This window comes from Clupea harengus, chromosome 4, assembly GCF_900700415.2.
Source record: "Clupea harengus chromosome 4, Ch_v2.0.2, whole genome shotgun sequence".
NCBI lineage: Eukaryota > Metazoa > Chordata > Actinopteri > Clupeiformes > Clupeidae > Clupea > Clupea harengus.
Window position 1 is genome coordinate 2,175,002 of NC_045155.1, and position 26,591 is coordinate 2,201,592.

Sequence of the window (26,591 nt, forward strand, 5' to 3'; positions counted from 1 at the left end):
ATGAACACGCTCACCTGGACCGTGCAGCGGGAGCTCATCCGTGCCTTCGGTCAGTCTCTTGGGTCAGTCTCTTGTCTTTGTCTGTGTGTGTCTGGCTCAATCAGTGTGAGGGGCTTGCATCGCTACAAGCAGCATAGTAAAGTCATGGGACGTAAAGAGGCCAGTGGACAGGGTTGATGCAGGAGCTCTTGCATTTTGTTCAATGGAAATGGGATTTTTCCACATAAACAAATAGTTGCATAAATGTGCCAGTGCTTCAGTGAAATATGTCTTATGTCCCTATGAAAGTAATCATTAAAACTAGCACCAAGAAAAGATGACTCACTGGTATTGGCTAGTCATCTAACAGGTGTGTTTGTATGTGAGATTTTAGTGGGTGTGTACAACCATTTGTCAGCAGTTTTCAGACAGGCCTGTGTGCTCGGTGTTCCCTGCTCAGGCCTGAGTTTCCCCATGGGCTGGTCTCTCTTCCTCAGATAGAAAGAGCACAATTCTCTCAGGAAAGTGCATGGGACCAGGAGGGCAGCATAAGCTCCCAGGGGCCTGTGGGTTAGGCCGTCCGGCCCCTCCGTGGAGCGAACACACACACACACACATCCTCAACCCCCTCCGCCCAACACAAACACGGCAGGCCAGCACGATTGTGCAGCACGCACTCTCACTTGCACGCTTCCACAGCCCCGCCCTCCTGTGCACCTAGATAGCATCTCCTTGGCCTCACTGCTCAGCAGGAGCCTGGCCCCTGGCCCCTGCCTCTCCCTCCACTGTTTCAGCTTTTGTTCTCAAATTCATGTGCTTGCTTTCTCTTTACCTCTTAAAAAAAAAAAAAAAAAAAAAAGCGCTTCCGAGCAGCGTTTTGTTTTGTTTTACACTCCACCAAGAGTTTAGGTTAAGCTGATAGCGTAGCTATGTCGGTTATCGGACAGTGTCAAACATCGGCCATTCTGTTAAACAATCAAAATTGCTGAATTTAATAATGGATTAACAATCTATAACTTTTAATAATGGATTCGCATGACAACGTGGAACAACGTTTGCCGATAACACACGCCGTCCGATAATTAACACCGTTACGATACTTGTTGCTGTTTTTGTTTGGCTTTGGTTGCCCAGGTCTCCACAAACTCCCCCGGACCGTCTCCCGCTCTGCCATCCCCTTCAGGCTCCTTGTGGCCAGCGGGCTCTCGAAGATCCAGTGAGGCGGAGTGGCCTCTCAGTCTCACCCCTCTGAAGGAGCTCTGCCTACCGTGGCCTTTCCTCAGCCCCAAAGAGCCACAGGATGTCTCTGGGATGGATGGATGGATGGAGCAGCTGGATGTGCTGACAGAGCGGCCGGGTTCATGGTGACACAGCGTCAGGTTTGACATGACTGTTCAAGCTGCACTGCTCTGCCTATTTTGTTTTTTTTTTGTTAATAGAGTTGGGTTGTAATCAGTCCAAGTGCTGTGACGTCCCGGGGCGGACACGGTGTTCCTGGAGGGACCTGAAGCAGCAGTGCCAGATTTCTTTTAATGTGATCCCGGGACCAGTGCCTTATGACATGCCGAGGAACAACGCCTCCCGAAACTGGGATGGCAACACTCAAAAGTTGATGGGACGAGCTATTTAAGAGGGTGACCTCATGATGAAGTCATTTCCTCTTCCTGCTTGATGGATGGAGCAGGCTCTCCCCTTAATGCACCCCCCCCCCCCACATTTCCCTGTGACACAACACTATTTTTAGAATTCATCTTAAACCACCTTTCACAGGGTTAGCCACTGCTAAAGGGAGATGATTGGCGAAGAGTCGGAAGAGATCCCCTTCAGATTAATGGAGAACAGACATTGTGAGGGTTGATTTTTAAGGCATTGGTTGGGTGAACACCGACGAAGTCGTCTTTTTTTTTTTTTTTGGTAATGCTCTCACACAGCATGGAGGGCGCTTAAGTCAAAATGCACTGAGATTACGAGCATTTGACGGAATGTCCATCTGCCTTAGACCACGTAAACTGTGATGTTTTAATATCAATACTGTAAAATGTGTTTTTTTACCCATTGTCTTGTGTGAATTAAGTGCAATATAATATTTGATGGGTGAAATGCTTTGCTAAGGTGGGTAATGAAAGTCACAGGCCATCCCATAATATCCTAAATCTTTTTAGACCAGTTGAGTGGAAATGTGCAATACATGGATGTGTGGCATTACAAAGTATTTTGGAAAAATGCTAAAACAAAATGGAAGGTTGGTCTGTTTGGTTTTTATGCTCTTAGCAAACCATGTGTATTTGGACAGTAATTGTAATGTATATTTGAATGTGTATCATGCTAAAAACACTTGGATCAGGAAGTTGATTTGTTTGACTTTATTGTGGTTATGTTGCCACTATAAATGCAAAGCACCTCATGCACCTTAAGGATACAGTAAGCCATACATGCACAGCTTCGCTCAGCAACTCGGCTCCAGGTTAGATGTGCCATTCATGTGTTTAGACTTCACGGAGAGGTGGGTGATTTTGTTGGGGGACTGGCATTCTCCAACAGTCAGAATTGACTAGTGCAACCCTCTCCCTGTGAAGTCTGTGTAACTTAAACTTAAAACAAACAAAAAGAAAAAAGATTTTAGATTCTTTATTAATCCCCCGAGGGGAAATTAGGTATGTGCATTTAACCCATCCGTTGTCAGTGAACACACACATGAACACACACACACACACTAGGAGCAGTGAGGAGTTACCACACACAGACTAGGAGGTGTGAGGTACACAAACACGCACCCACACACACACCCAGAGCAGTGGGCAGCCATGTCAGGCACAGTGCCCAGGAAGCAGTACGGTGTTGGGAGCATTTTAGCTATGGATGTTGAGGGAGGGGAAAGTGCAGTTTATACACTCCCCCACACCCACATCTTTTCCTGCCAGTTTAGGGGATTGAACAGGTGACCTTTTTTATACCTTTAGGGCATGGCCACTTATCACAATTTGTGTTTTATATAAATGGAACAACTTTAAGTTGCTGCTCCAGCCCCCTTCATTGCACGTAGTTTACTTGCCCCGTCCTTGAGTTGAGTTCTGAGGGCTGGCAGGATGGTAGTGGGTGTAGGGAGTGCTTTGCGTTTATGACGCTGTGTCCTTGTCCTGTCGGCCCTTTAATTTCTGATCAGTAGAGGGCAGTGTCTTCCAGCTGTCTTATCTGTAGATGGCCCTTCCCAGCCGTCCGTCCCATGGCCTCTGCAGTCTTCACCCCACACTCTCAATCTGTTGTTATTCCAAATGTCCACAGTACCCTATGAACCTTTTTTAAAGTGTGCTGGGGGTGGATGTACAAGGTATGATCTCCTTCCATGGTTGTTTTTAAACGTAACTTGACACTTAAAATGAGCACGTTATCCACTAACTTTGTTTGAAATCCTCACATACTGTTAATGTGTTTGCAACAGTGAGTGTAATGGGGGGGGGGGGGGAAAGACCAAAGACCTGTCCCTCATGCCAAGCGGTTCTTAGGCCAGGACTGCAGCTCACAGGTTAGCCAATGGTAAGGGGTGATTCTAGACAGCATGGACAGTAAATGCGTCAACATGAAGATTTATTCCACAAGAAATCTTCAGGGGACCAATGGAGAAAGTGAGCTTGCAAACTTTTTAAAAATAAAAAAGTATTCAGCTCAGTTCTTTTCTTGAAGAATGTTTGGATGGCAGACTGTAGGTTTATTTTCTTTTTGTTTTGGTTGGTAATTTTATTTACCAAGTCAAATGATACATTTTTAATGTATAAGCCGTGTACATTTTTAATGTATAATTAGTGTTTTATAAGGAGAAAATGTATGAATAAATGTATTTTAACCCTTACTCCAATTTTGAGCCTTCTGTCTTTTGTGAATGTTGGAAGAGTTCTAGTACAGAGAGCAAGAGGGACTGAGTTCACTCATGAGTAGTTCTACTTGGGGAAGGAGCTGATGTGCCTTCATGCGGGTTCAAGAAGGGGGTGGGCGGCGTGCAGGTTCAAGAACGGGGTGGGTGGCGTGCGTGTCCATCTGTCCATCTGTGCTGGCCGCCCCTGCCTGCCCGCCTGCCCGCCTGCCGCTGCTTTAATCAGCGGCGTTATTTTCCCTGTGGTCTATCAACAGCAACCAGCACCGTCGCCGCTGTCTGCTCACTCCCCCTGGATGCTGAGGGAAGATAACACACCCCCCCCCCCACACACACACACACACACACACACACACACTCACACAGTGTTGAGCTGTGGCCACTCGTCGTTCTCTCCGACTCCCGCACACTGCCACCACGCCACCCTCCATCTGTTTTCCTTGTTGAGTATCCATTTCCTTTTCTTTTTTCCCCCCCCTTTCTCTCAAGTCTGAAACAAGAAATCCTGAGTTAATGAATATCTCCCACTTGATTTTTTTTTTTTTTTTTTTTTTGTATTTTCACTTCTTGTTTTCCTTCTTAAGATGACCTAATTGGACAAATTAGATTTTTTGGCCTGTTGTTTTGAAGCAGGGTTTCCTGTGACCATATAAAGTCAGGTTTTGGTAAATACCCCCCAAATGCAGATCTTTAGCAGCTGCTTTTCCCCACTTCACAAATTCATGAACATTCTTGATCATATTCACTAGCTATAGAAAGTCTCATGCTTAACATGTCTCTAGAGACGGTAAAAAATACCATGACGGATGTCAAATATAGAGGAATTTGGCCCACAATATGTTTGTAAAAATGTACAGAGATTGTATTAAACGTCATGTTGTTTTTTTTCTTCCATAAACACACTGGATTTTATTTTTATCTTGACAGAATTGGAACAGATCACAGTTGTTGCAAGTAGAATACAACATGAACACACCATCTTGACTGAAAAGAGGATCCATTGATCTTCCAGCATTATCATGTAACTCACAGTGTAGAATTGTATTACAGGCATACTTACCACTGGGTCCATAAATAGTAAATAGGTACAGGATAGCTTTTATGTCCATCTCTGCCTACCATTTTGACCGCTTAAAGAAGCTGAGAGGCTTGTCAATGAGGAGCAAGAGTGTTTAAGGTTCACTCGCTGATGATCTATTTCAGCATGGTGGACAGAGCAGAAAAGAGTCAGCTGTTAGAAGCCAGCACACAGTATTCTCTAGAAGTATGACTAACAGCAGCGGTGTTTATAACTACATTCACCATTTGATTGATTTTTTTTTTTCTTTTTAAAACGACACACAAATACACCCAAAACAACACATGGAGGAGTACAGTGGAGGAGGAGGGGATAGAAGCGGCGGGTTGGAATTCATGGGACGAGGCAAGAGGGATTGCAGCGGTTAGGAAGGGATGGAGAAAATCTGTGGAGGCCTTACGTGCCACGAGGCACGCAAGAGATGGGTAGCCGGTAACAAATACACCCCCTCGTCACAGTATTCTCACCGTCCCTCTTCCTTGCACTTGCGATGCCTTGCCAAAGATTCTTGATTTCAAAGGCAACAAAATGTCTCCTGATTGGTTACTTTTCAAGCCTGGGCCACTTGGATGTAGAATTTTTGATTTTAATAAATCTATTGATGGCAGCAAACGTTACATAATTTGCCTTTGCTGATTTACATCTTTTAAATTGGGTGGGAATGGTAGAAATAGTTTTCTCTAAATACACAGGGGTTCCAGAATAGATTTTGCCTGGAAATAAAATGGTTATGACCGATCAATACACCACATCAGTGTTTAATTGTAAACGGTTGGGGACTAATATCAGGTTGGTTAGGAAGGTGTGGCTGCTTGTCACTGCTCAGAATTACTTCAGCATGTCGGACACAAAGAGGGAGACGGCCAGCCTTTCACAAGATGAGATAGGCTATCTTTATTGTCAAAACACAAGAATGAAGGGGGGAAAAAGACACAGATTAGCTTTCCTGACAGTTGGCTGTTTGAAGTGTGTGCCAAAGTGCCTGATGGGCTATTATTTCAACTGTTAGCTTCTGGCGAGCAGAAAAGCTGCGCACAGGAAAAGGCGAGACTTTCTTGCTAATCAACTGATAATTGGTGGCACTGTCAGTGACCCCCTCCCCCCCACACACACACACACATCCACCCACCCACCATCCTGTGTGCACACTCATGACACACTCACTTCACACACTCAGCCAGCACTCCCAAAACCCAGACAAAATGCCCACACTCGCCACTCTTGTAGCACCTCTCACCTTGAATAATAGACTTCAGAAATGGGCACAGTTATTATACATACATAGCCCCAAAATCACAGAGCAGTTCAAAAGAACTGGGTCAGAAGTTGTAGTGACACTAAGGGTGGTCACACATGGATAACACAAGCCATGACCTGTTTTTATCAGAGCCTGTATTTGTATCAGGGCCTTATCAGACATACACAGTATATATGCATTCTACTTTCAACCTCTGATCTGCTTGTCTCAGGTCAGGAAGTTCCACCCTGGTTAGCTATTGTCCAGTCTGTTGCTGCATCGCCACAATCACAATATAGGCAGTGAGCTTGTTGCTATTTTAGAAAAGCATCGTATTAACTTTTGTGCGCAACCCTGACACGACTCCGGGCTGTAATGCTACACACTTGTTCTATGTATATACATGGGACAGATCGCAGTGTTTTGGCTACGTGTACGCCTGTGATCTCCCATCACGTTGGTGCGAGCCGTGCAAGGGTGTTATGTGAGGTGAAGGGTACCATCTGAGCCACATGTTGACTCTGTGACGCTCTCAAGCCAGAAATCATCCACTCTCACCGCTGAACCCTCAGTTGCACCACCCAGCCCCTTCCTGCAGTGATAACGGGGGTGAGAGACAGTGGACTGGGGCTGGCTCGGCGCTGCTGCTGGTTGGTAGAGATGGGGGGGGGGGGGGGGGTGCTGCCAGTGCCTTGACTTTCTTTTCCACCTCCCACCCACCCCCCCTCCCCGATGGCCCCTCTCAGGAAGCCCAGAGTGTCTATTCAGCTCTCCAGCCATATTACAGCAGACAGCGGAGAGGACAACCGCTGCAGAATCGTGTCTACATAACGCGGAAAACGTTCACATACCTCTGTGCACACTTCTTATGGACGGGTCACTTCTACGCGTTTGGTTCCCTTTGGGGGGGGGGGGGGGGAATTGGGAATTGGGAATTGGCAGTTGTGTGACAGCGCTGTGAATGGTGCCCTGAGATTAGAAAATGACCCAGGAGGAATTAGAAGTCAACTGTATGTGACCAAGGCCCCAGGTGGTAATGCAGTAATGCAATAGAACAAAGGGGTAGAATAGCCCGAGCAGGAAAGATCTCGTTTTCTGCGCCGTGGCTGAGCAGGAAACGGAGCCATTCACAGAGCAATATACTCCCATCCTGAAGTGGGGGAGTGCGAGCCGTTAAGAGCCACAAGAGGGTGGGGGCGGGAGACGGGTTAGAGGGGGGTACAAGGCTGCAGAAATAAAAACTAATAATAATTACACCATTTCCATTTTAAACGCACAGATGTTTATTTTCGTTTTGCCCTCTCGCTTTCATGTCTGATAGCAGTGGCTTTTTGTCTCTTCTCTGTTCCAGCTGAAAAGGATGTGACTTATCACTGATTGTCCACCATGAAAGTGTATTTTTTCCCTTTCTGATTGAGCTATTCCTTGTTTTTGTCAGTTATTTGTGATAATTATCATGTGCACTCTTGCACCAAACCCAAACTCTTGGATGTTTATGCTAAAGACAGGAAGATGAAGCCCAGCACCCCTCCCTCGGGCAGGTCAGGATCCTCTGAAAAACCCTCTCTGGATTTCCCCATCTGTGTCTGAGTTGTAATAGGCAGATGGCATCCTTTTGGGGGGAAAAAGACATCAATTAGCTGTGTGGTATTCAGTAATTAACAAAAAAAATGATTTTTCATAAACATCCAACACAAGAGGCAGAAGCGACAGTGTTTAAAGGCTGATTTAATGACAAACTGACACATTTTGTCATTAAATCTCGTTGTTTTCTCCGTGTCCACTTTAAAAGTCATACCCAGTGTTCATCAGAGCGACTGACACAAGTAATCACCATTCCATCAAACATCATGAAACCACTCTGGACATTTCTCTCCAACTGTCATTTATAGTAGCTTGGGACCATTACTGCCTTAAATACTCTTGTCAAGTTCAGAATAGTGTAAAGCATTGGATATATATCCTAGATGATGGATAAATAAGTACTTTCAGTTGATAGACAATACATGGATGAAATCATTTGTAAGGATATGATAAACCAACTTGACATACTATGTCAACAGTCTGTTGTAATGGCTGTTCATGTCTTTAAGTATCTACTTTTAGTGCTGATAAAGTACATACAATTAAGAAAAACATATAAAAAGGATGACAAACACTGTGGTTGAGATCAAGGTATTCATGTCCATTACTTTGGAGAAAAAGAAATAGCATTGACTCTGAGCAAAGGCTGAAATGAATCATTTGTGAGTCACAGTTTCTATGTACAATAACCAATGTTTGATAGGATCTCAGTTATGTTTAGTTAACCATTAGTCGGTCTTGTATTGTGGCAAATGCCAGTGATGTCAAACAAGTTTTATTTATTTCATTAAACTAAACTGAATCATGTGAAATTGTTATTTATCACTGATTTACAGAATGAAAAGGCAGGAAACACATTGCAGTACACAAACCAAATGAAGTTATTTAATTCCCCGTTTTGTCTGTCATCATAGGTATGGCATTTTCATTGTTTACCAAACCCGTCTTAGTCATGGCTTCAGAAGAACCGCTTTAAACAGTCTAACATAAAACATTTGTGTTTACAGGAACCTGAAGATGAAACATGCCATGACCTTATTGTGGGCAGTGCATTAGCATCTGAATAAATTAGACGAGTTGTCAAATGCTTAGATGTGCAACATTCCTTGGAGGAAGTCATCTGCATAGTCCTCTGCGCTTCATTTTCTTCTATCACTTGTGGAAAGCAGAAAGACATTATCATTTGGTATTTTATTACTTTCTGAAATCCAAGCCATTGTTCTGAAGTGGATAAAAATATTATGTTGACAGAATCACTGGGTGTTTCCAGTCAAGAGGTCTTCAGAGCGCTGAGGCCATGTCTTGTGGTTCAGGAGAAAACAAAAGGAGGGAGATTAACCGAGTTGAGAGAGCGCGTGTGTCAGGGCTGCACTGTCTCTTCAGCAGGAAGCTCTTGTGCAGAGCTGGCTGTGTGTCATAGACCCTCACCTTTAAACCGGTCTATTTATACACTACCGTCAAAAAGCATTTCTGCTCAATTCATCCCCTGGGGAACTACTGTTTTACCGCAATCTACCCCACCACTCCAAGTCAAAGTTTGCATACAGTCTCTTAGTTTTCAGTGCAGAGAAATATAAAGTTCAAGAAGGTTTTGTAGATTTGATAGAAGTTATAACCAAGAACTTTTAACTCAAACATAATAAATGGGGAGGGGGGACTCATGAGAGGATATTAACGACAGTTATCCTGTATGGCGCACGAGGTTGAATTGGAGGCGTGTGCGCCACTGTCGCCCTCAGAGCGCGCAGGAAGGGAGGGCAATCTTGTCCGGTCACAAATAAGACCTGGCGGCTTGTGCGAAACGGACAGGAGCCCTCAGTCTCTATTGGAGACTGCCAACGGAGAATAACGAGTAGCTTGGCATGGAGGTAGCTTCTATGGACCACTGGAGTGAAGGCAAATATTGTGTTTTAAAGAACTAACGGACATACGAGGGATATGGACCTTAAGGGATGCGTGCCAATTGATTGTTATGTCTGGATCAAAGAACATGAGGTGATTGGATACCTGTGATACACCTGTTACCTTTCGCGGACTTAAAGGATGTAACACAGCAGGGCAAGCTCGACCGACTTAGTTTACATAAACAACACAAATGAATAATATAAACAAGAAAGGCTGTCAGTGTATTGAAAAAAAAAATTGATCTTCTGACCAATTATTTTTCCTCTTATCATGTACAATTCGACATAATTGCGAACATGTCTTGAATTATATATAGGATACTTACACTATTCACCAATAAATTACATTACTTGCTTCTAAGCTCCATACATGAAAGGATTTTCTTTAGTTACAGTTGATCTTTGATAGGCTACAAGACCACCACGCATCGAGAGGAGGATATGGACCTGGCTACTATTAGAATCATCTCAAAATACCAGCAGGTGTCCAGCGCTGTAAAGTCACGCCAATGACGTTGTCTCCGTGGCATAGGCGGGCACTGCTCGTCTTGCTGTCGGTGTGCACATACACATCGCTGTTGGTCCACGGATGCGGTCCTGGACCGGGGTATGGCGCCCGTCCCAGACCACGCAAACTAATTCCTATGAGGTACAAGCAGTATGTACCCCAAATCTCTGAGAATAACCTCGGTGCAAGCGGGCGGCCAGAGGGCAAGATTACGCGCGACTCCGAACGGTTCAACGAGCTGGTGTGCAACTACAACATTCACGTCGACTTCAAAGACGAAGAGCACACTCAAGCCGACCGCTTCATGACAAAGGTGAGGAACTCAGGAGGGATAAGATCTTTCAAGTGACCAACTTTGTGAGGTTCACCACTACTGTCATGATCAAGACCTTGTGTGTCACCAGAGTAATCTTCTGCCATCAGTTCCCCCCCCAAAACAATTAGCCACAGAATGTACAGCAGTATGCTCGTTTTCGTGTTCTCGTTTCCGTGTTCAAATGTGCAGTCATACATTTAGTCACCTTTGTAATCTTTAACCAACTCTTGTTGGGCAGAGCAACTGTCACTATTGTTGCTCCCTTTGTCTCTGTATGCCTCCAAGGCAGGGTTTGCAACTTAGTCAAAAGTGCAGTGGCACATCTGATAAAAAGAGCATCAAACTCAGAGTCAGTGTTGTACTTTAGGGTAATAAACCACCAAACTAGTGGTCAAGGCCTGATTACATTATGCACTTTTGCCAGTATACAGTTTGGGAAGCAAGGCTTTTTTGCAGGTTTGACCGGAGAGGTTTTCTGGTAGGATGAGGTTGTGAGGGTTGTTATGTGGGATGGCAAGTATGGCTCCATCACCATCACATGGCAGGTTCAGTCCCTAGGTGCATCTCTACAACTAATAACCTACTCAAACGGAGCTTCAATCATACGTAATAACTGTTAATGTGCGCTTGATTGCTTGAGGAAATCAGGAAACCCACAGTGAATTGTCTGAGAGGAGGGAACAATGCACACATTGTTACGCCTCTGAAAGATCTCAGAAAGGCCTGTCTCATAGAACACTGAGCCAATTGTCCTCTATGTGTTTATATTAAACTATATGGGCATGGTTAACACATTAAATTGGTAGGGTGATGTATTTGAAAGTATCTAACAAAAGATAATATGAAGAAAGACACGAACCAGTAATAGTATTGTGTCTGAGCAGGTCTGATTTGAGGAGTTTTTCTCAAATGTGCCAAGTGAGACACTGCATACATCGTGCTTCCATTTACAGACCTTCGCTCTGATGCTGTTTTGCCGAGACTGCCAGTCATAATAACCAGTCCTAACACTAGACTGTCGTCCGGCTTTCTGGGTTCTCAGAAATAGTAAATAAAGAGGTCTTATCATAGGCCACTCTACACACTGTGTTCCCACGGGAAGTCTAATCTATGCTGCCTTTCTGAATGATTGTACGTGATGTGTTTTTATGATTAAGTGTGAGTGGCCTCCTCATGCCTGGGATTAGCATGTGTGTGTGTATGTGTGCATGTGCCCTCTCCTTGATCAGGCTTGAAAGCCGGCCTTTGTGCATCCTTGGGGAAGACTTTGCGGGGTTGCCTGTGCAAAAATGCTCGCCTGCTGAAGTAATGGCCACCGTTGGAAAGGCCTCTATTGTGGTTTCCGACAATGAAACGCCTCTTGTCAAACAGCGGCGCAGGAGGAAAATGTCCCCAGTTTGTTTTCTGTTCCTCTCTCTTTCTCACCCTTGCTGTCACATTCCCAAGAGCACGCCCATACATTCCACCCCGCTGCCCTCTCGCACAGGCCAGACGCTCAGCTTCTCCCTGCTCACTTGGGTTTCTCAAGAACCTCATCCTCCCTCTCTCCATTTCTCAAATACACGCTCACACATACTGTACAATGACACACCTTAGACTACTGGTACCTTGAATAGAAACGTAACACGGACACGGTGGCTATTATGCCACCCACAGCTGGAACCAACTCCCAAATGATGAACCAGTTGTGCTCCCACTTTAGCCACTTAAGATAAAAAATCTCTGTATGTAAAATGATACCTTGAAACCTGCACTGCATGTCACTTTTTTTGTGTTCCTTTACTGCATTGCACACTACATTTTTCATGCCTGTTTTAAATGTCTTTTCACTTCCTCATCATTAAAGTTTTGTTTTAACGTCCACAAAAGTTATTTTAATTAGCATAGTGTATGGAGTGTGCTATATGAACATGGCTCCCATAGTTCGTGCTTGGATTCTTAACTAGGTGACCTATTTCCATGAAAATGCAGGCGAGTTAATAAATTGCGTTCTTAAGTTGGAATATTGATAAGCAATGATTAAATGCATGTAACGGACCTGGAATAGTACACGTTGTTTCACACTTTCAGATCTGTGCACGTGATATAACTAAAAGTGCACAAAGTGACCCAAGGGGCGTCAGTGGATTTAGACAAAAAAATGTAACTCGCCCAATGGCAATAAAGGGAATCGACCTTGATTATTCTCTCACCATGCAGGGATGGCCAAGGAATGCTGGAATCTGGTTACAGTAGCTTTTTTTCTCTGATTGTTTGAGAAAAGGGGAGGGAGGGGGTTGGAGATGGCCTTTAGCGAAGGCTGTGCATACAGGAGGGAATTTGGATGATGTCAACCAAAGACGTGCAACCCAACAGAAAACTGATTAGAATCCTGTTGTATAGTCTCAGTGGCATTTGGATGGCATTTGTCACCGACTGAATAAACTCCACTAAAGTGGAAGAGGAAGAGAACTGAAAGGGCTACTGTGAATGAATAACAGAGGATGTCTCCACTTCAGGCGGTTGAGATGGTGACAACCTGTTGATTGGGGCAGGGCGTACAACAAGAGGAAACTAATGGGGTTTAACTAAAAGCTCAAGATGTTACTTCCCTTCAGGTGGAAAATTAACTTCAGTGTAGAACCTGTTCATAATACATGACCTTACATGTGCCCAGTACCATAATAAGTGAAAGCACGTTGTATTACTTTTGTAATAGCAGAACTACATTGACCACATTTTCTTTTTGAACACCTTACCCCTTTCTATCGCAGCGCTGCAAGGACTGCCTGGACAGGCTGGCCCTAGCTGTGATGATGCAGTGGCCAAAGACCAGATTGCGAGTCACAGAGGCCTGGGACGAGGATGGAAATCATCCTCCTGATTCTCTGCACTATGAGGGCCGTGCCGTAGACATCACCACTTCGGACCGCAACACCTCCAAGTACGGCCTTCTGGCCCAGCTGGCCGTGGAGGCTGGTTTTGATTGGGTCCACTATGAGTCCAAGCACCACGTCCACTGCTCTGTCAAAGCTGGTGAGGGCAATTGAGCTTATATGGTTTGCTCAGATTTAGTTTTTAGAATTCACTCAGATTTCTGGTCTTCGAATGAATTTCTGACACATTAAAGAACTTCATGTTTATCTTGACAAAGAATTCGTTGTCTTAAAATGATCTGATTTAATGTAATGCATGCACATCACATAGCTAGATGCAAACCCCCCCCCAAAAAAAATAACACTGACAAATGATCTTGATGGGTGTTTTCCTCCTCAGATCACTCTGTGGCTCTTGAGAGAGGTGGCTGTTTCCCAGGGTCGGGACAGGTAACTATGGAAGGAGGAAGACAGATGCCTATGTCTTTACTGAAGCCTGGAGACAAAGTCCTTTCCCAGACAGCGTCGGGTCAAACAGTTTTCAGCCGGGTCCTTGTCTTTCTACACAAGGACCGTGGGAGCAGGTCTATTTTCCTAGTGCTGGGCACGGAGGACGGACAGAGACTTGCACTAACACCTAATCACCTGCTATTTTATTCTTCTTATTATGAAGTAGATCACAGCAAGTACCAAGGTTACTTCGCTAGCAGAGTGCAGAAGGGAGACTATGTCCTTGTCCACGGATCAGGAGGGAGAGTGAGACCATCCAAGGTAACCTCAGTGTCACTGGAAGAGAAGGTGGGCGTCTATGCTCCCCTGACGGAACAAGGCACTCTTTTTGTGGACGGGGTTCTAGCCTCTAGCTATGCCTCTGTGGAGGACCACAGACTTGCACACTGGGCCTTCGGGCTTCTTCGTCTCCTGTTTTCTCTGTCATGGTGGACCCAGGGTGTGGACCAAGAGAGTGCGCAAGTCCGAGTGGCAGAGGCCGCCCATTCTGAGGCCCAGACTTACAGTCATGCGCGGAACACGTGCCAAATATGGGGGAATGAGACGCTGAGAGTCAGAGGTGTAGGTTGGGACCAGAATAACCATTGCCAACAAAGCACAGCTTCACTGAAAGACAGTTATGGGGAAACCTGTGAGAAAGAAGGACACAAACAGTGTAATGTTCATTGGTATGCTAGACTTCTGCACACCCTAGGGCAAATATTACTGGACCCGCAGATATTTTACTAATAAAACACTTATCTCTTAGCACTCCAACAGTAAATGAAAGATATCTTTATCAACAATCTAACATTGCTAAACCCAAAACTATGACAAAAGACATTCACATTTTCTTTACAATGTATATGTAGAGTTATTGTTTCATAACAGATTCCTTACACATGTCGAGTAACATCAGGTGTCAGGTAGAAAGGGGTCTTCCAATGAGAGGCATCATATTTTTACAGAATGGATGCCTTTATGCGGTTATGTTCTAAAAATAATTAGCTAATAAAAATGATGTTTTTCAACGTTCATAATATGAGAAAATGTTTTATACAAACTTCAAAATCTTTATTTTTGTACTTTTGATTTGTAATATATACCTATAAATGTATCTGATTATTTTAAATATTCACACCAAGGCCATGTTATTTGTCAAGATATATTTGCTCTCTAAAATTACAGTGAAAACTATTATTTAATTTTGTAAAAAATCATAATACGAAAAATTGTCAAAAAAAGAAGAAAAAAAGAAATAATTAAAAACAAAATATGATGTGCTTAACTCCTTTTTCACTTTGCAGATGTTCTTAAAGCTTCCTTCAAGATTGTGGTGTTCTCTTGTGAGTTTCTTTAGGTGTTTTGATGTGTTGTCCTAGCCTAATTGCCAACAGGCATTAGAACTTTAACAATTTATTTATATTTATACAAATTCTATAGTGTTTTAATCATGGACGGATTATGAAACCATGGGCCCCTGGAACTGGACATGTAAAAGGCCCCCCCACCCCTTCGAGCGGGCATCACAATAACTAAATTCACCTGTACCTCAACAGGATTTACAACGCACATACACATTTTCTAACACAGCGCATGTACACTAAATTAAAACCAACAGCAAATAAACAAAATACACAAATAAGAGATACATAACTGCGACTTCACGCAGAGGGTCTGGCTTAGGGGCCCCTGAGCTCATGGGCCCCTGGGCACGGTAGGCCCGTTCGGCAATCAATCCCTGGTTTTAATGATCTGTTTGTGACTGCTCATGAAGTCATTAGCTTCTCACATACAATTTGTGGCAACCTGATTTGGATTCATAAGATATATAGAAGATATATGATATCACAGGCAAAGAGTACGAATGGTTTATGCATTGGTCCACTTCAAAAGCTCCTTTAGCCGTTCACAGCGGTTGGCTCGCTCTCTCCCTCTCTCCTCTCCATAAGGGAATCAAAGCTGGGCAGAGCGTATTTACTTGACTACTGTAAAGACTCGAGAAACATAGGCCTCTACTGGAATTATTTTTTGATAACAAAATTGATGTATTGATTGAAGTTCCGACGTGAAGCTAGACGTGAAATTACGCAGACTGTTGATTGTTCTAAACTTTTTTTAAATGACCTCCGCCAAGGAGGTTATGTTTTTGGTACGGTTTGTCTGTCTGTGTTTGTCTGTCAGCAGGATTACACAGAAACTAACAGACACATTTTCATTTAATTCAATTTTGGAGTGGATCTGAATTACGTGGCAGATCCACGAATTATTCCTCACTTTCGTGAACAGTGCGAGATTGGGCATTGGATTTGGCGGAGGTCTGCGCTCTGATTGCCCTTTTCAGAGTAATCCATGATTTTCTCAGAATAAACTGAATTGGGACTTTAACGCCCCCTCGTGGACAATAACCACAATAACAACACTGCTTTTCCGATGTTAGATAGATCGATGATGACGTTTCTGTATGCCATATGGAGGCTAAATTTGACATGATGTATAGACCTATGTAGAGCTCACAATTAAGCAAATCATTGTCAAAAGCTGAATGAAATATAAAACGTTTGTATTTAGCAATACAGCCCAGAGGGTGACACTTGTACATGGAGAAATACCTATTTTGCTAAATTCTTGTCCCAGAAATGTATGCTTTGTCAAGGTCAATATAGCTCAAATAAAATTGACATATTTAAAAAAAAAATATTAATAATTAAGACTGAATGCTTCAGAAAGCTTTCCACAAAATGTTTATATTGTTCCACCAGCCATTCATTCTTTTAATAATAAAGCAAATGTAATGCAGGTTATAAACAAGCAGAGTAGTCGCCTCTAATAACCTTTACTGATTGTGTTAGTTGTGCTATAAACAAGCACCGTAGTCGCCTCTATACCTTTACTGATTGTGTTAGTCGATTGCATAGGCTACTATTCACAATCATTCCTTGATTTGAAAATAAAAAAATCCTTCAAATAGAAAATAACTTTAAATTACTTTTTTTGGTCATGTGGGGATGTTTTGTCTTTTAAGCCATTGGGCAAATAATATTGCTAGAACAAATGGACCTGCTTTTATTGTTCAGAGAGTACATGCTGTAGGCAGCTGTGAAGGTATTCAAGAGGATTATCCTGGAGATAGATGAGGCAGATGGGCAAGCATTCTCTGAGGAGAGGAGGAGTATAGTCAGTGATCCAACAAGATCAGTCCAATGGAAGAGGGAAGCTGCTACAGAACCACCCATCTATTATCACAAATGGACCAATCATATCCTACTAAAACGTACCAGCTATGGTACACATGAGTCCCAAACCTTACTGTTAGCTAATCCTGGAGAAAGCTGTAACTAATCCTGTCAATGGGACTGGGCTATATAGTATGTCACCTATGGCCTAGCAATCCCCTCTTCAATTCTTTTTTTAGCTATAGTGAATTGGTATAACGCATACAACTTCTTTAGCACGTTTAGAACAAAACAAATCAAAATAAATAGCCTATAGGCCAATGTGACACAATAGAAATAACTTTATAAATTCGAGTCAGCTGCACTCAAGCTTTCCCTATATTACAGAGGGCAATCCAAACGCACAAAATAAATAAAGTGAAGACATATATGTCAGGTAAATAGATGGAAGGTGGAAGATATACACAGACAAGAATGTACACACATCAAAATAAAGACATTTATGGTGGTGACCTGAACTTCCGTTTCATATTCTTTACTTAATACAGGATAATTTACACACACACACACACACACACACACAATTGCTGAGATCGAAAGGAGACCGTTGGGCTTGGAACAGCTCTTCATCGTATAATTACGATGAAATGTCATAGGGTCACAGCATTATATTGACAATCTACGAACCTAAAACTATTGGTCCGAGCCAATTTAGCAAACTCGTTTTCACGACTGTCAAATCAATTTGAACTGTAGGCCTACAATTGACTTATTTTAATCATACAGGAATGTAAAAGCAGCGTTTGCTCGATTACCGTCAGGTTGAACATGGCTACCAAACTGTGATCCACTAAACCGAACATCCTCCACGCCCTCTTTCTCCGGAGACGTTTGGTTAAACAGATAATTTCAAAGCAAATAGAAACATTCAGTTTTATAGATAAAGTAGCCTATAAGACCAAGCTAAACACAGTATTGTGTAGTTCTGTTTGCATTGGCACCATTTCACGACACATTCACGGTCAAGCTATTCTGTGAAACTATGATATAGACTACACTGTTCAAAACAGAGGAGCATCTCTGTGAATCCTTCTGCTATAAATGCACATCAAAGAACTACATTTGGTAGCCTCTCTTCGTATGTTGTATTGATAGGCCTGATGGTTGACAACTGTTTTAAAAATGCTTTCCACAAGGTCCTCACGAATGTGCTAGATGCACGTTAAGCTGATCATTAAGCAAACGACATGTTTTCGCAGACAGCGAACGGAGAAACATGCAATGTGACGGGTGGATTTTAACTGATAGCTTGTTGCCAAAAATCGGTGGAGTGGTCATCAATCAACATAAACTTGTCAAGTTAGGATTTAGAAATAGTAAACTAGTACTGTGTCGAACTCGAAGCACTTGGGGGCAGTACATTTCCTATGATTACAATGGCAATGTCCTTTACTCCAGCCACACAGTCTACAAATAACCGTAACTACAAAACAGTCTGAGTTCTAATGGTATTAGCTAGCTAATGCTAACAGCGAGTTGGCTGTGCTACACTACACGCACTCTGTCACTCGCGTGGATGTGTTGTTGAATGAAGTCAAAGTGGCAGTGACTGGAGTAGGACAGTGGCTGAAGTTCAGACGGCAACCACCTATACGCATTAAAATAACCTCAGGTGGCTACAGAATTACACTTGTTTTAGATCCTTGGACGACAGGGTTGCTGTTAAATGCACCAGTCTTGCAAAACTTGCTGCAGCCTCAAGGATTCAGCTGACAGAAACGTAACGTTAACGTTAGTGAAAAAGATCGCGAACAATTTATATCGCGAGCTAGCTAGTAAAGCGAAGTGGTTGATTCGGCCAGTTTGGCCAGACTGTAAGCTATATTTTAAGCTGGCTAATCAACAAGACATGCTGGGTAGCTGATTTATGTCACCGACCGTAAACCTGAAATCTAGATTTCACCGTATCATGACCAGGATCAACTCCAGCGGAAACTGCTGTCCTATTTTAATAGGTAGCTAACGTTAGCTACTCAGCCGTCGAACCAACGCTCTAACGTTAGCCAGCTACTTCCCCCATCTGCAACCGGTTAGCTAGCCAAGCTAGCTACGTGAAATGAAACTATTACAACCGATCAATATTTGGATTGTTCTGATGTATGAAGACAGAAACATCGCACTGTAAGGTAAGTGTGTACCATTTAAAATAATACGCTTATTTCAGGAGGAATCCGTACATAGCTCGCAACAAGGTTTTTCACAGTAAATATCAGATACTCTACCCAGCTAGCTAGCCCATCGAACGAATACAACGGGTTAATTTGGTTATTGAAGTCGCCATCCTATCTTGCAAAATTGTTAACCTGTTAAGAATGTGTTTTAGGCGAAAACTTATGTCATTCGTGTATTCTTAGTAACGGTGGAGGCTTGACCTACCTTCGTATTTATTTGTTGTAATGTTACGTTAGAACTTAAAATACAAATGCAGTCTGTTGATATGCTCCCTTGCTAGCTGAGGGAGCTGGTTTTCGTAGCTAGCCATGCTACATGTAAATTCAGTTACATTATAGTGTATGGGACGAAGGTTAGCAATTGGAATTAGTTTAGTTTAGAAAATTATCTGCAACTGTAAAGACACAATGTATGACAATTTGTTCTGATTGTATATATTGCTCCAAATCATAAGCGAACAAGCCGAGTTGAATTCGCTCCAAGTGTGGAAACAGCCATTAGAGACATTTGAGTTTTGGTTGTTTGCAAGGTCCTTTAGCTGGTCGGATTTGTTGGTGGTGTTGTCACTGTTTCAGTTCACTATAAGTTATATCTACATGGGTTAACCGGATTTTTTACATAGGGCAAATCCACACATATGGCTCAGTTACACTAATGATAACAATTAAAGCATAACATACTATAGCAGTGGCTAGTTATGCCAACTGGAGTTTGGTAGCCATCAATGGCTAGATAGGCACAACTCCAAGAGTCGAGCTGGCTAACTTTGCCGTGAGCTGTAGTATACATATTGTTTGGCAATGTGTAAACAGAAGATCTTTCGCTGTGTTGAACTACTAATGTTGTCTATGTAGTTTGTTTCTTAACAGCATTGTTTTGAGAATTGCTAACAGTCGATACGTAGGCCTGTTTGAGGTGGTACTGTCGCTGAAAGTTGAGAAAATGTCGATAGATAGCTCACCGCTAACATTAAGGTTGGTTAGCTAGCTATATTTTGGTTTGGCATTGGTGTTGGTTCGTACTTTCACCAACATTAGATACAAGTGACCTAGATAACATAGAATATATACAATTGTGTATCTTATGCAGTTTATTTATCAAGAATAATAAGTCTGGGGCGCATTTAACGATAATATTTTATTCGTTTACGTTCGATGGCTTCAATGAGGGAGCAGAGCGAATGGTCACTAATAATTCTGCCAATTTACGTACAACCAGCTCGCTAAATGTAACGCTAGCTGGAGTTAGCGAGCTAGGACAGCTAGTCTAAAATTGTACATGATTGCGTCGTTTACTTGCGAGTGATGTTTGCCGACAACTATACTTCCCTAGTGAAGAAAGGCTACTCTAACCTGGTCGACAAAGAAAACGCGGTTGTTTTACTTTGTATGTTGTTAACTGCTGTGTCAAACAGAATTAAATGTAAGAGGCACAACACCTCTATTAGGCCAATATGTCCGCGTTGCGAGGCCTTATCAAACTGGGTTGTCCGCGAAATTTCCTGTTGTGTTAGCTCGTCGCGACGAAGATAAATCTGGGTTGAGATTCGAGATGTATTGGCGGACTTGGAGCAGTGCTGTAGTGCTCTCGAGAATGTGCTGGTGTTTTGTGGTCCAACTCGATTACTGTTCAAGTTGGGTTAAATAGCATTTGAAATTCTAGTTTCATGTTCTCGTAACGATTGATCGGCCGTTGTTTTATTATTAGTGCAATGACTTGTTACTGTATACTGATGAACAAGATGGCTCGTTAATTAGGTTGTAATGGCTACCCCTTTTCACTCTGTAATATCATTCCCCAACATTGTTTTGAACGCCCTTAGTCGGCCATCCTCAGATGCACACCTTGGTACAGACGATCTTGTTTCTTTCAAAAAATGAAATTGAAAAATACTAAAAATAAGTTTGTAATCAATTACGCATGGTTCTCATTGTCTTTGTTCGTTCATTGTAGGTCCTAATACAATTAACGTTACACGTTTATTATTGTTGAAGACTCAAGTTTCTGGCTCGTCATATTGTAGTTTGATAGTATGCACAGCATAAATATTTTCCTTCTATTGTCAGTTGAGAATGTTTATCCTCAATAAGCATTTCCCCAAAGCATAAGCTGTGCCTATCTCAACTGATAATCAAACTACACCTTATGAGGAACTTGCAGGTTCATCATCACGGTGTTTTTTTCTACACATTTTAATGTCATGCAGCGCCTATTTCAGAATTAAACATTTTAATAATCAAATATCTGTCTTTTATTCAGTTTTTAAACAGCTTAAACGAATAGTTTAATTTTGAATACGATATCTTAATGTTGGGAAGTGTAACCAGTTGTAAATCATTTGCAGTAAAACCTGAGTGTCAGTTTACAGGAGATGGTAGTAGGCTGCTGGGTTTCCTTGGTTTTTCGCCTGCTGAACGATATGACTTGTGGTCAATTTGCATCAGTAACGTTGTCTTTGAGAGTGCAGTAGGTGTAGCGTTCTTGCAGGCATAGGCTTTTATGTGACTTCATGACCAACAAATGTATGACTGTTAAGATGTCAAGAATGGTTCAAGCTGTATGGCTTTCAAAACAAACGCATTTGAAAATATTTTATGTTGTGCCCATATTTAGGTAACATGCGCACATTTTTACCACTTTATGAGAAAAAAAACAACATCCTTCAAGTATGATTATTTAAACTGTAATTCACGACACCACTACTCTTTAACCATATGCGGAACTATAGAAGTCTCTGGTGTTTCTACACGGCAATGTCATTGCTGTGTTGCACACGGAAGTTACATTTTCTTTGTGTATCTCGCTTTAGGGTTGTTTTATTTAAAGTAAACATAATTTCGGTTCCGTTATCATTAGTGGTCATTTTGAAATGGCTCGCTTCGGTTGAAATGAGACATTGCAAGCATGCAACTAAAACAAATTCATCAGAATACTTTTAATTCGTCAGGCTAGCAACCGACTAGCTATTTATGCAGAGTTTGTTGGCTAACCCCGGTTAGCAGGCTCCACATTAGCCAGTGATAGCAAGGTTGCGCGGCCAACTGCTTGAAGACGCACGAAGGGAATCAAGCGTATTTTACATTTAAGCCCTATCTAATTCAGTTGGGATACACACGGTTGGCTGACGTGGTGCAGTAAATGGAGGAATGCGCTTTGTGATGGTCTGTATCCATAGTCTTATAACGTTACTTTTCTGTGTTTTTGCACTGTCGGAATTTACACGGTGGTTCATGCAAATAAGTTAACTTTTCTATTTCTTTCAGCAATGTGTTGTTGCAGTGTTATAACTTAACACCAGACTGCATGTATAACATGTTTTATGTTTAACCGTGAACCTTAATCGAAAATGGTTACGTACACTTACTAAGTCGTGGGGCATACCCCATGCCTTTGGTGCCATTCAATACAATGGGCGACTCTGAACAAGTAAATCCCATTAGGGCTTTAAAGCCCTTTGTCTTCATTTGCTTCACACATAAAAGTTAATGTAATTATTGGTGCATGTTTGGCAGTTGGAATGCTTTTAGTGCTGCCTTCACCTGCGCACACCTCGTACAAGTCAGAAGTGCTAACGCCCCATAGCAGTAGAGTATGCGCGGGTGAGTATCCTACATTTTGAACTCAGTTGGTTCATGTATATCTTACAGATCTCTGCGAAGGAGATCAACTTCTGGAGAAGGTATGGACGAGCAGAAATCAAACTGCGAAGAGAATGATTCTGAAACGGCAGGTATGTAAACAGTGCAACAAGTAAATCAAACAGAGTGACAATTTGTTGACGTATTGAAAGACAATTTTAACCTACCATAACCGGTCATAAAACAAAACCTAAGATTCGAAATCCACGGGCACAGTTGCACTGAAATGTACGTTTTTCTGGAATGTGTTTTGGGAGTATTTAAAATGCCTCTACAAACATAATTAGTGAATTCTGTTACAAGCTGCCTATTGAGGTTTGTTTACCTCTTATAAATGTTTTCCTCCACGCATAAGGGACTTATCTAGGTACTTCATCTAGTATTATTTAACACTTTTGCCTGTGTAAATCCTAATCGATACATAGCATTTGATGTCTGATTTATACAAGATTGTACATGATTATACATGATATGTACACTATCCACTGCTAGCCTGTGTCCTGTAAGGTCACTTAATATTTCAGGGGCATAACCCAGGATAGACATTCAGGGATAAAGTGAGCATTTAGACATAATTTACAGCATGGTATTTTACTCATCGCTCCTTGTTCCTTTTTTTTTTTTGTATTTGCACTTGTTTACAGTGGAATGAGAGGCAGTAGTGAAGTAGGGAATACTTTGTACAAGGAGTTGAGATGTAATTGATCCTGAAGTGATGACCCTCGAGGCACATCCCCCCTCTGTCAAAATGTAACCTGTTGTCAACTCTCTCCTTGGCAGCTGATGATGGTGCCCCCTCAAACGCCCTGCCGGAGGGGGAGGGCGATACCCCTCTTGCTCCAGAGGACACTTCAGACACTACTGTGGAGACTTCCAGTGCACCTGTGTAAGGATGTCTAAAAATAATCCATAGAGTTCTTGTCACATTTTGAACAGTGTTAACCTCAGGAATGGAAGCTCTTCTGTGAGTGGAGGGAGTGCCTTGCATCGGCTGGCTGTATGTCATTGGGGTGTGCTACTTGTGGCGCTTGGAATATATCAGTCGGGAGCATTTAAGGTTGGCTGTGTTGAACCGATTTACTATTTAATTCGTAACTGCACTACATTGATATTTATTTGCTCATTTGTTTGGAAGTAGGACTCCATACGTGTTTCAGAGGGGTTCAAAACACCAGTAATGTAGCATTGTTTGTCAAAGATGCTATCTGTCCTGTTATATTAGGTCATATTCGTATTAGGAACATTGTTGCCTTTGGTGAGAGCCGCTGTTTTAGGTGTACAGTCACTTGTTTAGAGCTGGATTTCTTTATTCATGTATTTTGTTTGTTATGTGAGACTTGAGATACAATAAATATAGACTAGAGACATTCATATTTCTTTGATTATCACTGGTACTGGAGATGTTACCAGAGCAACAGGAATCTGTAGCCATTTCATCAAAAAAGGCTGCTTTTGTGTTGCCTAGCGCTGTCCGCCTGTTGGTCCCAGATTAGTTCCAGACTATATTGCCAGAGAAAACTGATGTTTGCAAGATGAAACGATGGGCCATTCAGAGGGGCCCACCAATCAGCAACTAGCGGGGGTGACTTAATGCATTGACGTTGAAATGAAGTGTTTATTTGCAATGTAGTTACAACAACGAAGGCAGTGCTAAAGCTAGATGAAGCAATACAAACAGTAGTAGCAACGCAAACGAACATTGAAGAATTGAAGCGGGGGCAAGAATGTGCAAAATTATATATTAAATATTATTTATTTATTTATTTTTATTTTTTGGGGGGCTTTTTAATGCCTTTATTTGGACAAGACAGTGAAGTGATGACAGGAAGCGAGGCAGAGAAGAGGTGGGGAGAGGACTGGGGAAATGACATCTGGCCAGACTTGAACCCGTGTCCCCGCGGGCAATGAAGCCCGTCAATGGGCTTATCGGCTTGCGCCACCGTGCCCCCCATGTGCAAATGTATTTGTTGAGGGCAAAGACATCGCTGCCTTACTGTCAACAGGGTTTTGGGAGAGCCTAATATATCAGCTTGCCTCGCTAGTGGCGAAGTAGAAAGTATAGCAATCCCATAGTGGTCAGTGCTGTGTGGTTAAAGGCTGGTTCAGTGGATTCAGTATTTACCCCCTAAGTTACACCCATTAGGATGCAACGACTGGAAACAATCCTCAAGCGAGGAGCCATCCAATTCATGAAGTGCATTTGGCTCTGGTTATACCAGGCTAGTTTTTGTGTGTACATTGGCGTTGACTATTAACACTTATCCCATGGGCTTAGTGTAAAGGTCTCTTTCCACTGTAAGCACGTTTTGGAAAACAATTTACTTGTACACCCCCCACCCCCACCCCCACCTTTGTGGCAGTTCATTTAGGAATTTCTCTGCTGGACAAATAGACACGGCAGTAGAGTTCATGTTGGTTGTGTTCTGCTCCTTTTCCCTCTGCAGGGAAAGCTCAAAAGCCTGTGCTCTCTGCAACTGTGTGGAGCGTAGCCTTCACGGACAACGGGAGCTCCGGCGATGTGGGCCCTCCTCCTCCGACCGGCCCGCCTTGGAGGTCCCTGCTCCCGCCTTGCCCGAGGCTGGAAACGACGACCTGTCTTCCATCGGATTCTCCGACTCCAGCTGTCTGGCCTCGCTGTTTGATGACACAGGTATGATCTTGACGGACCTGCTATTACAACGCATCCAGAGCTCCATAAACCTCCATTATACAGGCTCTGTCCTGGGCCAGCACCTATAGAATGACGGGCATATTGTGTGGGCCTTCACAAGTGGGGTAATGGTTTCTCTTGCCCACAGGGAGCTGCTGGGTGCACCACTGGTGTGCGGTGTGGTCTGATGGCGTGAGGCAGGTGGAGGGTGAGCAGCAAGAATTGGAGAACATGGATAAGGCGGTCATCTCAGGGATACAACGGGTATGGCACAGTTTAAACCACCTCGCCAGTTTAGCTGTCTGTACCATTGAAATGGCTCTGATCATTCTCTGCTGTGTTCCTGTCCCATCTTGGTACAGCTGTGTGACTATTGTAAAAGGCTGGGAGCTACCATCCGGTGCCAGGCAGAGGGGTGCTCACGGTTTTACCACTTCCCTTGCTCGGCAGCCAGTGGATCTTTCCAGTCCATGAAGCTTTTGGCCCTCCTCTGTCCGGAGCACATTGATAAGGCAGAGGAGATTGGTGAGTGATTCCATACACTTAGGGTTACAGTTCTATGTATGAATATATTGTAATAAACCTGTTATGGTGTGTGTGTGACAGATACATTTTTTTTTATGTATTGTATTAAACCTGTTGTGTGTGTGTTTATATGACAGCGGGCGAGGAGGCACGCTGCGCTGTGTGTGACTCTGCTGGCGATCTGTTAGGGCTGTTATACTGTACGGGGTGTGGGCAACACTACCATGCCGCTTGTCTGGAGATCAGTGCCACGCCGCTGCAGCGCTCAGGTTGGCAGTGCCCTGAGTGTAAGGTGTGCCAGACCTGCAGGTAAGGACCAGCACAGTTAGTTCTGCTCCACAACTGCCTTTTATTGTCAATCACTTGCTTCAGTCAGTCTCCATTAGTACAAATGTTTTTCAATCAATTGAATGCATTTGTGATGGCTATGAAATAAAGTATTTTATTGCAAAGATTCAGTACAAAAAAAACAGTGCATATAGTGGGATATTTATTTTAGATTGCTTTGCACTATATGCACTTCTCACACCTTATGCATATAATGATAATTTC

General features: G+C 42.9%; 3 protein-coding genes across 4 annotated transcripts in view; all 3 read left to right on the forward strand.

The window, feature by feature from the left end:
• lmbr1l (limb development membrane protein 1-like) overlaps positions 1 to 3,832 on the forward strand; it is a 19,317-nt gene extending 15,485 nt beyond the window's left edge. For both annotated transcript variants that reach the window (XM_031565737.2, XM_042707572.1), the window contains 2 exons: positions 1 to 49; positions 1,114 to 3,832. The exon at positions 1 to 49 is cut by the window's left edge and continues 113 nt beyond it. In XM_031565737.2, the coding sequence (XP_031421597.1) occupies positions 1 to 49; positions 1,114 to 1,199 (135 nt within the window). In that variant the 3' untranslated portion in view covers positions 1,200 to 3,832. The remainder of the gene's footprint in view (positions 50 to 1,113) is intronic.
• A 4,796-nt stretch (positions 3,833 to 8,628) lies between these two features.
• dhh (desert hedgehog signaling molecule) lies at positions 8,629 to 16,516 on the forward strand. Its single transcript, XM_031565739.2, has 3 exons — positions 8,629 to 10,471; positions 13,228 to 13,489; positions 13,730 to 16,516. Exons 1-3 carry the CDS (start codon positions 10,160 to 10,162, stop codon positions 14,566 to 14,568), a joined length of 1,413 nt encoding a protein of 470 aa, XP_031421599.1. The 5' UTR covers positions 8,629 to 10,159; the 3' UTR covers positions 14,569 to 16,516.
• A 1,281-nt stretch (positions 16,517 to 17,797) lies between these two features.
• kmt2d (lysine (K)-specific methyltransferase 2D) overlaps positions 17,798 to 26,591 on the forward strand; it is a 37,916-nt gene continuing 29,122 nt past the window's right edge. The window contains 7 exon segments of the mRNA XM_031565740.2: positions 17,798 to 19,180; positions 22,874 to 22,956; positions 23,645 to 23,750; positions 25,309 to 25,514; positions 25,663 to 25,778; positions 25,877 to 26,039; positions 26,177 to 26,348. Of these exon segments, the coding sequence (XP_031421600.2) occupies positions 22,908 to 22,956; positions 23,645 to 23,750; positions 25,309 to 25,514; positions 25,663 to 25,778; positions 25,877 to 26,039; positions 26,177 to 26,348 (812 nt within the window). The 5' untranslated portion in view covers positions 17,798 to 19,180; positions 22,874 to 22,907.

What these genes read in the sequence shown, in the direction of transcription:
- dhh (XM_031565739.2), top strand. Translation starts at nt 10,160, where the DNA reads ATGACGTTGTCTCCGTGGCATAGGCGGGCACTGCTCGTCTTGCTGTCG. An exon ending in CCGACCGCTTCATGACAAAG is followed by an intron (nt 10,472 to 13,227) that starts GTGAGGAACTCA and finishes TTTCTATCGCAG; the next exon opens with CGCTGCAAGGACTGCCTGGA. An exon ending in CCACTGCTCTGTCAAAGCTG is followed by an intron (nt 13,490 to 13,729) that starts GTGAGGGCAATT and finishes TTTCCTCCTCAG; the next exon opens with ATCACTCTGTGGCTCTTGAG.